The 14,654-nt window shown below is 36.6% G+C and overlaps 1 protein-coding gene across 1 annotated transcript in view; it reads left to right on the forward strand.

Annotated features, from left to right (window-relative positions):
- Positions 1–14,654, forward strand: part of AP3B1 (adaptor related protein complex 3 subunit beta 1) — a 155,883-nt gene that overhangs the window by 32,481 nt on the left and 108,748 nt on the right. Inside the window, exon 7 of the mRNA XM_064439541.1 lies at positions 7,575–7,754. Within this exon, the coding sequence (XP_064295611.1) occupies positions 7,575–7,754 (180 nt within the window). The remainder of the gene's footprint in view (positions 1–7,574; positions 7,755–14,654) is intronic.

A 14,654-nucleotide genomic window follows, 5' to 3' on the forward strand; every position in this document is an offset into this window, starting at 1 on the left:
GCTTACTGCTTAGGATGTGCCACAGTTCTGGTGCCTTTGTGCCACTGAATAATGGACACTGTGTTTATGAAGACACTAGTTGAAGTACTAGTCAAAGTTATGCTATTTTGTCAGCACATTTCAAGAAGCTAGGAATGATGGTCTAGAACTGAGTCTTCTGAACGTCTTTGGAAACATAATATGGTTTACTGCCATAGTGTTTTTCTCCCTCTGATTCCTCATTTTCTGTTCCCTAGCAAGACTCTGACTCCAGCCTGGGCTGAGACATTTTGGCTTCAGAACTTTTACTTTTTCAGGAAGTGATATGAAGAATTATTATTCCAAAAAGGAACTGCACAAATCTTTCTTCAGGACCCTCTGAATCAAAAACATGTATTAACATGCGCTCTGTCATTCCAGATTCCACAGCTTGTTGTGACCTAAAGTGGATTGGTCTCTCTTTAATCCTTGATAGCTTTGGGAAGACCAGTTTAGCAAGGAAAAGCTTCACCTTAAGTAGTTATATTATTCCACTGAATGTTCCCAGAAAGCTTCCACACTAACAGAAAGCACATAGTGTACAGGTATTTTATTAGCTGGTAGCTCCAATCTGAATAGCTTATTCTTTGCCTCTAGTTGGCGAACGTAGCAGTTCACTCACAGTGAAGGAAGGAGTTCCACTTGTAGCTACTTTTAGCTTTTAAAATTGGAGGAGATGCAGCTGCTTATGGGTACAGGTGTGTACATATGTAGCCTATATGGCCTTAGGTTGGCTGCTTTTTAAGTCTGTCTTAAGCTCCCTTACTAAATTTGTATTAATTTGAACCACCTTTTTGTATTCTCTAAGGGAAGCTGGATTTCATACATTTAGCATAAACAAAAAAGGTTCTCCTACATACAAAAACACACAAACTTTTAGAAAATATTTTGCAGTCTTTGTGAAGAAAGTTAAGTTGGGTTTGTTGCCACAGGAATTCTAGAAATTGATCCAAGCAGTAGAACAACAGCATTTTGTCATAACATTATGAAGTACATGTGTTTGATTAATGGTATTTCTCAGTCTTTCGCAGGTTCAGTTGCCTGTTTGACAGTCAGATAGCCTGAAATTTGTATAATGATAGTGTGGAACTCAGACCACAAGTTTTTACTTGACACTGATCTTTGGATTCTGTAAATTTAAATGCACAGAAGCTGTTCCCTTACATCAGTATTAGTTGTCATCTCCTGATAATTTTAACCAATTGTCAGCAGATGGTTTGTTGGGAAAGTGATGGTATTTTCATTAAATAGTGTCTTTACCAGAGTGGGAGAATCTTAGTGACTTTTGGAATTGTTGAACTTCACCAGTTCTCCATCCTTTTTTCCCTTGATGAAAATGTCAGGTTACTTTTGGCATTTCTGTGTACTTAGGGCCAGTAATCCTCAGACAAGCCATAATACATTGTATATAATAACTGGATCCAGGAAAATCCACCATGTGATATTTTTGTTTGTGTTTTCTTTTTCTCATTCCATTTGTTTTAAGACACGTTTGGAGGGAGAGTGTAATTATATTAACATTCTCAATGTATATAACATTTGAATGTTGTTCAAGTGGTTTGAGATTTTGCTTTAATAAAAAGTAAACTTTTACTCAAAATTTGTTTATTTTCTATAACCATTTGACCTCAAGCATGACTTTTTTTGAAACTTATTGACATAATCTCTACATTAAGGTGAGATGGAACAGCTACTAAACAAAGATGCCTCTAAATTTATGTAAACGAGATATTTCTTTTCAGAGAGAACATGCTGTTGTGGATTATTAATGCAGTTTATGTTGCACAGAAAAGGCACCATGCATTTGAAATAGCAAGAAACTGTCTGGATGGGAATTCTACTATAGTAAAATTAAGCCATTTTATCAGACTGTGCAAAATGTATTCATTTTTTAGGTCTCAATTGGTAGTAAATTTTAATATAAGCTGAGGTAAGCAAAACTTAAAATATGATGAGATCTAACCTTAACCCATCTCTTCATTAAAATTTCTGGGGAGATAAATGAAAGACCACTGTACTCCTTAAGTGACTTAACATGAAGATTCAATTAAAAGCCAAGTTCTCAGTTAACCTGAGATGCAAAATTATCAAGTTCAAACCATGGTTAACATACCTCCAAGTTTAGATAACTGGGAATTAGAGTGTATCAACAAAACTGTGATTTTTCTGCCACTGTATTTAATTTTTAAACAGATGTTTACAAGTATTTTTGTTATAGAGACTTAAGATACTCCCTATTTATGTTTTTACCCTTGCTTTACAGAAAAAAAGTACTTCAGACCTTGATAAGCAGGTACAAGAACATGAACGCCTGCTCATTTTATTTTTCTAGTAATTCTAGATAATGGAGCAGCTGACATGATTTTATGTAGAAAGGAAGATAAGAGCATGTGTGTATGTTACGCTAAAATGACTTTATCAGAAAATAATATAGCTAGTGCTAGTCACATACTTGTGTGAAGGTATAATTGGGTATTTTAGAGGAAACTAGTTCAGTTTTTCTTTTTGGTTTATTTTGTGTCACTTCACTCCAAATGTTTGTTGCATTCACATAGCAAGCCTGATCTACCTTTGGGACATAGGGTTTAAGGCCAGATTTGTTGCTTAAGTTAATTTTGGCATACTGTGAAGGACTGTAGAGCTGCACTGTGTTTGTAGCCTGTGTATTTTACAACTCTGTGTAAACAACAATAAAAATCAACTTCATTAATGATACTTGAGTTACAGAAGTTAAAAAAAAAATCCATGTCGATAGTGAAAAGAAATCTTATCTGTTTTCACTTTACAGATTTGGACAAAAGCTGTGACTTGCATTCCTCAGTCCAATCTAAAGTATCCCAAAGTGTATCTAAAACTGCATCTAAAAAGAAAAGACAGAATGTAGACCTGTAGCTGGGATGTAGTTGTATGGATGTCAGGCATATTAAAAAAGACCAAATTTATTGTAGGTTGCTGTCACTAACTTTGGTCTGATTTTATTTTGTTTGGGCAGATACCTCTGTTATAAGGAAGGTTTATAATGTTTGTAAGGAAATATAAATGCATATGCTGCATGACAAACTAATTTTTTTCAGCCTCATCCAGAGAACTGGGTGAGTATGTGACCACATATATTTTGTGCTCTCCTGTTCTGGCACCATGTAGCATACAGACTGCAGCACTGCTTTTGAACTCTTATAAAACAGAATGTTAGAGAGAAATTTCAAAACATGTTGGCCAGACTTACAGATGCTCATTGATTCCCAAGTATGTACTCCTGTTGTTGTGTCCCCCAAAAACACTATTGTGAAGTAATACGGGAAGGGAGAGAGGCAGGTTTTGGGTGAAGACTGACAGTAAATTGCTAAACAAGATTTACCCTCTTCTCTAAAGGCTAAATTTTCCTTTAGCCTCTGCTTAAATAATATTTTTCCTGTAATGAAAATACTTTAATCACATTAAAGTACTTCTAATATTTAAATTTATTATTCTGTTCTGGTGTGATAATTTACTCCTAAATATAACAGATGCCACTTAGTATGAATTCTGTTTTGGGGGTGAAAAGACTTCATACAAATGTGTGAGTACTGATATTTCTTTTGTAGACTGCATGCTTACTAGATGAAGTGGAGATTCTTGTGAAGTGAGACCCCTTAGATTAAAAAATGATCCTAGGAATTGGTGATGGCTTTGCAATGAAGATCTTGATCTTTTCAACTAAAGCAGTGTTTTGGGGGATAATGCGGAAGGAAAGCTGGGCTCTCTACTTTTCAACAGTAGTCTCTTGTTAAAACGTTAATGTTTCGGTTTAGAACCTGAATGTGTGGACAAGACAATATTTTCTTAACTTATTGATTTAATGTTGGTAAAAGCTTCGCTTTCATAGAAAAAAAAATACTGAGTTTGTGCAGATGTTTTATTGTGATAGATCTATTATCCAGCTATTAGAAGATAAATGACTGATCTTTTCCAGTTTCCTTGCCTCCAGAAAATTGAAATAAGAAGGGGAATATCATTTGGGCTGTATGATTAGGGCAGGTGGGGTGGCCATTAATTTGAGAGAGAGAAATCTTGGCAGCATAGGCCAACTTGCACTGTATTATCAATCAAACCTCGATGCACTTCTTGTGATGACCCAGCACTCAGGTTTTTGCAGCGTTAATTAGAATTCATGACAAAATAGATGCAAGGAAACGTTTTGTACCCTTCATAATTTTATAGAAAATTTATTGTTATTAGAAGAACCATTTGCTTAGTGTGATTTTTTTCATTACCAGCTTGTCAACTAGCATAGATAATCTGGAGAAAATATGAACTCCATAGATTGGGTGTCACTTTTGTTGATGGTTCATGTAGTTTACCTTGGAGCACAGCTAATGGCTGAAGTTCATAGCAACAGCACAGAAAAACGTGGCAACCAGTGGAAGACAAATGAACCATGTTTATTGCTTTAATATAAAAAATACATAAATGGAAAGCAGCATTTGAATTTGATGAGCTCATTGCTAGTTTTGTTGGAGTGATTTATATTTTCTCCTTATATAAAAAGCTACTATTGACACAGTGAGATGGAAATTAACTGACTGTTTTTTGGAAACCAATATTTTTTGGTTTTATATTCTGATCGGATCATTTTGTTTTAATTCTAAATATTTTTATGGAATGCTGAGCATTTAATAAACAAAGATTATTAGATGTTCCTCTGATGTTTAGATGTATAGTAGGATCATACTATAGGGGAAATTGCCAAGTAGAAAATAATATATTTTTAAGAAAGCATTCAGAAATTTTCTCAGATAAATCCTCTTTCTACCAGTGCATTTTCAATCTGTCTTACATTCTCACTCCTCCCCCACCCACCCCACCCCCCCTTCAAATGAAAAGCTTAATTTTGGAAAATGCAATAATGGGGAGAGGGGCATGATCTTACATAGTGTCATGATGTATGACGATTCCTGTATTAACTTGTAAATCTAGGAGTCGCCACAGGAATAAAATGCTTGTTCATCTAGTGCATCTCTTGCATTTCATACTATATGTTCAAATTTTTATCAATATCTTAAGTGTTCACAAGTGACAGCATTCTCATTGTAAACTTGAGTGGGTCACTCAAGTGAGTTGAAATAAGTAACTATTTAGAATTCCTGTATTTCAGTATGACTGTTTCTTCACATCAAATTGTTGTTTTACTTACAGTAACTGAACTTTTAAGAAGCCAGCACTGTTCATAGGATATATACTCGGTTTTAAAAGATCTAAACTAGTGTTATATGTATTATTTTATGTCAGCTTTCAAACTATATCATATCCAAATGAAAGAGAAGTACAGCAAAATGTGTGTGTAGTAGCAGTAAAAGCAAGGGTATCCACTCCAGGACTACAGTTGTACAACACTATCTGTGTCATCCTTCACCTATGAACCTAAAAGGGTGTTTTTAAATATTAGGCTGTGCTTTTACATTCATAAATTGATCTGTGTGTCAGTCTTGCTCCCTCCCCCTCCTTTCCTCCCTCCTTTTCTCCCCTTCTATGTTAAACTTGTCAAGAGACCCTATACTTGCCTTATGGTGTGGAGGAGTAGAACACCCATAATAAACTCTGTGGGACAGTGACCTAAAAAAAGTCTCTGTGGTCTAAAAGTGTCATCCCTTTTCTAAAATTTTAGGACCATCACACTGTCATCTTCAAGCTGGCCTTAACTGTAGCTCAGTTTTGCATCCTGATAAAATTGCTTTGTTGCATGCGGGTTCTGACATGTAACTCTTCCTGCCCATCTTCTCTTCCATCCTCAGCAATATCTGGCCTAACTGAATACCTACTCAGGACTGATAATGATTTGCCTGGAGTTAACCACTGTGTTCTGCTGAGCTTTGAACCTACACCTAAGCATCAACTTGCAGCAGTTCTTAATTACAGAATAGCTTACTGCAGCATGTTCTTAAGAGGAAAGTTCATTATAACAACATAAAAAAAGCTTTTTTTTGATACAGCAAAAATAGCACATTATTTTAGACGTAAAGTGTGTTTTATTTAGCTCTATCAAATAATAAAATTTTGCACCCTGGAATGAGTTGTGTACTTGCTGGGACCAGCAGGTACCACTCTGTGGATGGGGCTGGAGACAATAAATGCAACTTCACGTTTATTCTTATTGGTAATTCATAAAATCCCCACAGAGCCTGAAACTTGTTTAGCATAATAGCAAAACTATATTCTGAGCTGTTTTCTTTCAATTGTAATGTTGGGCACATACTAATAAATGAAATGTCAGCCAAATATAGGGAGAAAAATGTAACATATGAATATCATTGTATTTAATATTTCCCAAAAAGTACCATTTCAATAAACCGCACTTCTATTTAATTGCTTACTTTAAGTCATTGGGGAAATTTTAGAGGTTGAAATGCAGATCCCCAGTGCTTAGATAGAATATGATATTAATTTACTGCCAGAAGGCTATACTGCATGCATGCTAACTGCATACATATCAGCTGCTTCATATAAAGTCTCATCATTTTAGTTATTTGACTTAACATGTGCTCTGACACAAAACAAATCTTAATTAAACCAATTAGAAGAGAAAGAACAGTAATTCTAGACACACAATGACAAGTCCTTATAATACACAGTCAGCTTTTGGGGTTTTCCTATGCTTAAAGTAACCTTCTCCCGGTATTTTAACAGGAACCCCAATATATGTTTCCTTTCTTTATTTTTAAAAGAAAATACCCTATCAGAAGGTTTCAGTAAGCCTTGAGGTGTTAGAATGTTGCGAATATATTTAATTCTCTCATGAAGACAAACCTGTTTTTATAATCATAGTCTGTATGAGGATCTTTGTGTATATATACAGATTTATTTCTTATGGAGACAAAAAATCTGTGAGAGCATAGCAGGGCATAAATGATTCATTTGTGTAATTTTGGAACTGGTAGGGAGGTGTGTACAACATGCAGAAATTCTGCTTGTGTTCTTTGAGGAAAAGTATTAATATATCTCTGTATTGTATTGCTGATTTTTATGCCTTTCTTGTGAAGTGTATTCATGAAACTCTAAATATTAAATTTCATGTGACAGTTAATTTGGCCATATCGAGAGAGAAGTTTGGATCCCAGTAGCGCTGGGAAACTTACCCAGCTCCTCTTTAGTTTGATCACGCCAGTGTTGATAAGAGAATCCCAATAGACCTTGTCAGGCATATCACTGTATTAGACTTCTTGTTGTTTGCTGTTATTTCTGAGTTAATTGCAAGTTCTCTGATAATTTATTTGGAAACTATAACTGTAAGAAAAAAAAAATGCTTACATTGCACTGTGTCTTCAGGGCTAGGAGTTAAGATTTATGTGTGTAATAGAAACAGCAAATGTTTTCTCCGTTCTAATAAACTTAGCCCAGTTCTATTTTAAATAAAATACCATTTCCATGGGCTTAGGTTTTTGCTGTTGTTGTTGTTGTTTCTTTTCACTGAATAGAAACAATCTGAAATTGCTGAGAATTGCTAGTATTAATTCTGATTCTCACTTGTGGATGAACTGTAGAAGGAACGCTGACCTTCTGGTTTATATTTTGTTTTCTAGCTGGTAGCTGGGAGCGTTGTGATGGCATTTGAGGAAGTGTGTCCAGATAGAATAGATCTGATTCACAAGAACTACCGAAAGCTCTGTAACTTGTTGGTTGATGTGGAAGAGTGGGGTCAAGTTGTTATAATCCACATGTTAACTCGATATGCACGTACACAGTTTGTAAGCCCATGGAAGGTAAGTTTGTAACTTCTAAAATTGCTATTGTGTGCTTGCATTCTGAATTATTTTTCATTGTTGGATATACTTAGTCTTTTAAGATGCATTTTTTTTAATGCAGACTTTAATAAAAATAGAAATAAAATGTGTAAGTCTTAGCTCTCTAAGGCTTGACTAATGCAAGGCATCCACCCTTCTTCAGAGCATGAGAATTCTCCTTCCAGGCTGTAACCTGTTCTTATTTACTGTGGGCACATTCCGTAGGACAGCAGAGAGTGTCCTTTTCTGTGATTCTTGAGTGACATGGCTCTTGGCTCTAGGAGATTTTACGTGAGTCAGAGCTAGAAGGGTTTGCCACTCTATCACGAAACTGGGTAAAATCTACTTCCTTTGTAGACATGAATGCCTGGTATTACAGCATGGTGAACATCAGGTTACTTGTCTAGACTTTGTTAATGTTCTGAGGGATTGTGTGGAGACTTGAATATATGTTTTTGTAAAGTGCAATATAAAAAATGTTGCGGTATTTTCATTTATATTATGTAAATATGAGTATACTCTTTAATTTTTTAAAAAAGGATAATTAAGATACAAATTCTATCACTTCTAATAGCAAAAAGGTAGACAGCTCAAGAAATTGAAGCTAGTAACATTGCTTTGAATAGGGGTTTAACTCTGAATGACAATTTAAATTAAAAGACAGAATACTTCCGTTAAAAACTCTATAAAATTGCTCCACAGCTCTGGCTGTTTGTGTTTATTACAAGCTTGGGATGTTACTACTGTTAAGTTTTACCATTTAATTTGAAATTAATTCATTTTTAAATGTACATGTTCATTGATATATGTACTGTTTTACAGCAGTAGTTGGAGATGGACTTTGTACAGTTGCATAAAAAGATGTTCGGGATACGTACTTGTAATGAATATAAGGCGATCGTAGAACCTTAGAAGAAGTTTCATAATTGATTTTTTTTGTTTGTTTTAACATTTCTCTGTATTTCTTTAGATGTGAAATAGTTCTGCTTTAGCTCAGCTAATGTGTCTTAACACTTCTATTCACGCATTGTTATTTCAGTGCAGATTATTGCTGTTGGTAATTGTCATATTAACCATTCTTTAAAGGTTTCTTTTTTTCAGCATGGAGATATAGAATGACACCAGCTATCACTGAGTTCTTTCAAACTCTGTCTTTTAATAACCTTTACCTGGGAATCAGACAGAAATACAGTGGTATTCTGTGTTAATATATGAATAATTTATTATGTGAAAATAATTATAAGGACATGTATTTGGACAAACAGCTAATTTCAGCCTAACGTAGTTTACAGTTATGCTTACTTCTTAAATAAGCAGGGTTTATAGTGGTCAGAAAACTAGAAACCTTGAAAAATATTTGATGTACAATCATATTCTTGCACTATGAGTTGTGTTCTAGAACCCTTTTTTTCATTTCAGATGAAAATTAAATTGTTCGTAAGAACAAATCTTTCCAGAGGATTGCTTAAAATAAGGAAAGTATTTTTAGATAATGGGACACTTAAGCGATATGTTTTCCTAATGTCCTTGAGGCAGAATTGTTTATTACATATTGCTTATTGAAAGAAAGTAACTTGTGTCCTTCTCTCTGACCTTTAGAAAGAATCAAAATTGATAATTAGCTTTGCCTAAAGCTACAGTTTCACAATTGGGTTAAGGCAGTTGTAGGCTGTGACAAAGGAAGAGTAGAAGAAGAGGATGACCCACCCTGTCTTGGACTGAGAGTTTGGAGGTCCTGATGGGTTAAGTTTCTTTAAGACACTAATGTACATTTATCACTGAAACCGGATGGGTGTCAGTTGTTGCTGTGGCTTCTGCTCTAGGAATGTAAAAGGTTTGTGTAACAATACTGTCTGTGTCAACTAAAAATTGGTCATCAGTGGTATAGTATTAATAACACTTTGTTTCCACTTTCTTGAGCTTCAGTGCAAAATTCAGTTTGTCTACCTACTCAGCAATTAAATTAGCAGAAATTTTTTCTGGGGCTAGTTGAAATGCATGCCTTTGTCAATAGGTTCTTAAATGAACTCATCATACAACAGGGCGTCTTGTGCAGTAGAAGAGATTTTTAATTTAGTTTATTTGCATCATTATGGATCAGTATTTAGGCTGTTTATATGTAAATGTATGATATGAGGAACAATTAAGAGTTGACAAAGTAGATTGCAGTCATATCAATTGCAGTGCATTTTCCATAATTTTTCTAACTGACATCTTTGATGATAAATAGTGGATGCCAAGTCAAAGCTGATTATACAGTGCACTAGGAATTCATGGTGCTGTCAGGGAGAAGACCGATTGACTTTAAATTTACATATTAATGAGAAGATTTGTTAAGAGGGTGCTTGACTATAGAAAATAACAGCATATTTATAGGGCACGACACTTTATAAATAAAGCTGATGCAGGAAAATGGAAATTAAACCTATCAGATTAATAAATTCAAGGCTCCTAAAATGCATATTTGCATTTTTATTCACTAAAATTTACCTTACTTTTTGAGAAACGTGCTGCTTTTTTTCAAGTTGAACGAATTCCTAACAAGTAGTGATGTAATGTTTTGAACTGATTTCTTATGCATTTAGAAACCTAAAGAAAAATTTGGAATACTTACCAGTTATGGAAAAAAAACCCCTTTTTAGATCAATATGCTTAGAATTGTTGCAAAACTTAAATCATCCATTAACCAAGAAAACTTAGTTTTATATTCCTATTTTTTATCTTTTCTGAAGGTTAGAATTTTTAATTCTGATCATGAAGGCTGTGAGGAAGAATATCCTTTATTTTATCCTATTTGTCTTAAAATACTGAGATGGTGTTTTTGAAGTAGCTACATGTGAATAGCAGTTTCCAAATAACCTCTTCCCATATGAACTGTATGCAGCTTTAACTTATATTAACTGGAATGAGAGCAAGATGATCGTATTCTGGAGTGAAAATACTTGCTCGGGACTAACTAGGAAGACCAATTCCAACAGTTTTATGGGAAGCAACATACTTGATGGCAGATAACACTATTATACATCCCAGCTTTAATGTTTTGCCCTGCCCTTGTCACAGGAGTTGTCAGGACTGCCAAGTTGTTTGCAGATAGCACCTGAACCATTACAGCTTGCAGTGCAATACATGAAGATGTTTAAAATCTGGTTTGGTTTTCTTGAATGTGTTAAGCTGCAGTCTAGCAGTTCAGGAACTGATTTTCAAGATGTTCAGCCATCCCTGTTTCTGCAAGATGAGGATCACTGGAGGTAGTGACTGCTTCAGCTCTCCTGGTATGGGTCCACCACCAAATATGTGTGCTGTCTGGGAGGGTGTCCTCTAAAAAGAGCTGACTTAATCAGAAGTTTCAACAGTCATTGTAGAGAGCAAAACAGAGATGGGAGCTATAGTCCTGCAAAAAACCCAGTGACTCTCAGGGCTGCTCAGCTTCGTTTCAGACAATAGCAGGTTACAGAAATGAACTTTCTGGGTGTTCAGTTAAGGTTGAGAAAAAGTGGTGAATTCAGGTTGATCATGGACTTCAGTCACTACAGAGTTATTTATAAACGAGTACTTATGAGAAGCACGTCTCAAGCTTACACTTCTAGGATTAATTATTGAAGTATTGCTCAATTTGAAGTGCTCAGAATTTGACATAACTGGTGGGGGAGCAGAGATTAAGTCTGAAAAAAATTATCTAGAAGAATAAGGACTTTTAGGAGAAAAATAGCAAGTCTTTGAATATATATACCCAGAACCATGAATCATGGAAAGCAGCCTGACTCTCCAGGAATTCCAGGAAGAAATACATTAAAAATATTTTTTTGAGTGCTAGTTCTGACAAAATATGGAGGTCCCTTCTGACCTCAACTGTTCTGTGATCTTTAGTCTTCTGTTAAATGCTTTTAAAAGTTTCCTCTTGTAGTGTTTTCTTAGTATCTTATGTTATGAATTATGCTAATAATATGCATAGCTAATAATAATAATTATTAGTTATTAATTCTTAGTGTATTCCATAAAGATCATGGTTATATGCAGTGGACTCAAGTGTCTAGTGGCTACTTAAGATTGTAATAGTAAATAATTAATCTTCAAGCACAGTGTACAGGAAATACTGTCTATCCTTAACTTTTGTGGAAATTGTTAACTCTGTAAAGCATATTCTGAATCAGTTCTGCTGGTTTATTGCAGGAGAGCATAATACAACTTCTAAAGCCTGTTCTGAGAGTCTGAGAACAGAAGGGAAGGGTGTATTCAGGTTGATCGCCTCCTGTTAACCAGATGAATTACCCAGATAAAGTGATAAAAATGAAACAAGCTAAAGTACTTAAAAAATATTCTGGATGTAAATAATTCATTTAATAACGAATTATTTTCTACCTTCCCTCCATCTTCTCACCCCTTTCCGTTGAGTATGGAGTAGTGTTTCTAAGGCAATCTGGGTAAAGGGTTGGTTCAGCAGAAGTATAACTGAAAGGACAGGAAGGGTTAAATTTCAGCCACATGAATTGATTTGCTTTGTGGCTGCCAAGCACTTGGTGCTGGCAAAAGAGAAGTACAGTCTGTGGACAAAAATGCCATTTATCTTTGCAGCAAAGTGTGTTGCTATGTTTGCTGTTAGTCCCATGACAGACTAACAGTGGAATAGCAGCAGTGGGTTGAATCTGTGTAGGCAAGTTCTCTACTGCATCTGTATCAACCCAAGAAAGCAACCCCTGCTTTTCCCATAAAGTTGATGAACAAAGTTTCACTGTACTCCATCCAATGCTGCAGTCTTCTTGACTCAGGATGAGAGTTTTTTGTTATTTATATATAGGATAAGGGGCATTCTAGCTATCTGTTGCAAGTAAGTTGTTAAAATTGTATTTACCTAGATAATTGACTTACAGAGATAAAAATTGGAGGGTAACACTGAAATATTCTAATAGAAACCTAAATATCAACGACCTAACTCCTAATCATTTTAAATTTAAATACCAGATATGCCAGACCCCCATCAGTGCTTGAGCTACCAAAGTTTCTCGCTTTAGTTTTGGCATTTCAATGATACTTAACCATAGAAAATTGTGTGAGCAGTATGAAATGCATGTCTTAAAATACTTTGGGGTCTTCCTGGATGCCAAAATATTCATAAACTCTGTTCTGGGCATCTATCTGTGGGATGTTATTCTCTGTCTAGTAATGTGTGGCCTTTTTCAGTGTTATACACCAGGATTTCTTCTGGATAATTAGAAGAGTTGCAAAATTGCAAAATAAGCTTTCTTAGCTCCTTCTTTGAAAAAGTAAACCTTCGTTTATTTTTTCTTCTTTTTGAGAAAAGCTTTAGTCTCCTGAGTCTGAGCCTGTACACTTCTTCTGTTTGTCATATCAGGTAGAATTCTTGATTGGTTATGTTGTATCTTTGAAGGACCGTTTCAACTTACCTTGAATCATCCGTCTTTTTGACAGTGTACCTACAAGTTTGTTCCAGTTTCTGATTGGAAGAATGGCAGACAAGAAGAATGCGAGTGACTTAGGCCTGAATCATAGCAACATGTGCTTTTCAATCATGGCTTTTGCCATCAGAATAAATATATGACCAGTTGTTGTTCTGAGAATATCACTGAAGCAAATCAACAGATGTTTTCAGAATCCCAGATTGGAAGGGACCTCAGGGATCATCTAGTCCAACCTTACTGGGAAGAGCAGAGTCTAAACAAGATGCCCCAGCACCCTGTCCAGATGACTCTTGAAGGTGTCCAACATGGCCGAGTCAACCACTTCCCTGGGGAGATTATTCCAATGGTTGACTGTCCTCAGTGTGAAGAATTTTCCTCTCATGTCCAATCGAAATCTCCCCAAGAGCAACTTGTGTCCATTCCCCCTTGTCCTCTCCGTGGGACTCCTTGTAAAAAGGGAGTCTCCATCTTCTTTGTAGCTGCCCCTTAAGTACTGGTACACGGTGATGAGATCTCTAAGCCCCCGTTTCTCAAGGCTGAACAAACCCAGTTCTCCCAGCTTGTCCTCATATGGCAGGCTTCCCAGTCCTTTGACCATCTTGGTGGTCCTTCTCTGGGCCCTTTTCAGCCTGTCCACATCCTTCTTGTATAGCGGGGACCAGAACTGTACCCAGTACTCCAGGTGTGGCCTGACAAGCGCTGAGCAGAGCAGGATAATGACTTCTTTCTCTCTGCTGGCGATGCCCTTTTTGATGCAACCCAGCATCCTGTTGGCCTTCTTGGCCGCAGCAGCACACTGTTCGCTCATGTTGAGCTTTCTGTCCACCAGGACCCCCAGGTCCCTTTCCACAGAGCTGCTCTCCAGCCAGGTGCATCCCAGTCTGTGCTGCACTCCCAGATTATGTTTTCCCAGGTGCATGACCTTACAGTTGTCCTTGTTGAACTTCATAAGGTTCTTGCTGGCCCACTCTTCCAGCCTATCCAGATCTTCCTGCAGAGCAGCTCTCCCTTCTGCAGTGTCTACTTCCCCACCCAACTTGGTGGTGTCAGGAAACTTCATCAGGCTACACTTGATGCCGTTATCCAGATCACTTATGAAGATGTTGAATAACACTGGGCCCGATATTGATCCCTGGGGGACTCCACTTGTGACAGGTTGCCACTTGGAGAAGGAGCTATTTATCACCACCCTTTGGGTGTGGCCTGTCAGCCAGTTCCCCACCCACTGCACAGACCACTTGCCTAGGCTATAACGCATCAATTTCTCCAGGAGGAGACTGTGGGGGACCATATCAAAGGGCTTGGAGAAGTCCAGGTAGACAATGTCCACTGCCCACCCCATGTCAACCAGGCAAGTCACTTTGTCATTTAAGGCCACCAGGTTTGTCAAGCACGATCTGCCTTTAGTGAAGCCATGTTGGCTTTTCCCAATCACATGCTTCATTTGACTTGTGACGGCCCC

The sequence above is a fragment of the Phalacrocorax carbo genome, chromosome Z (genome assembly GCF_963921805.1).
Source record: "Phalacrocorax carbo chromosome Z, bPhaCar2.1, whole genome shotgun sequence".
NCBI lineage: Eukaryota > Metazoa > Chordata > Aves > Suliformes > Phalacrocoracidae > Phalacrocorax > Phalacrocorax carbo.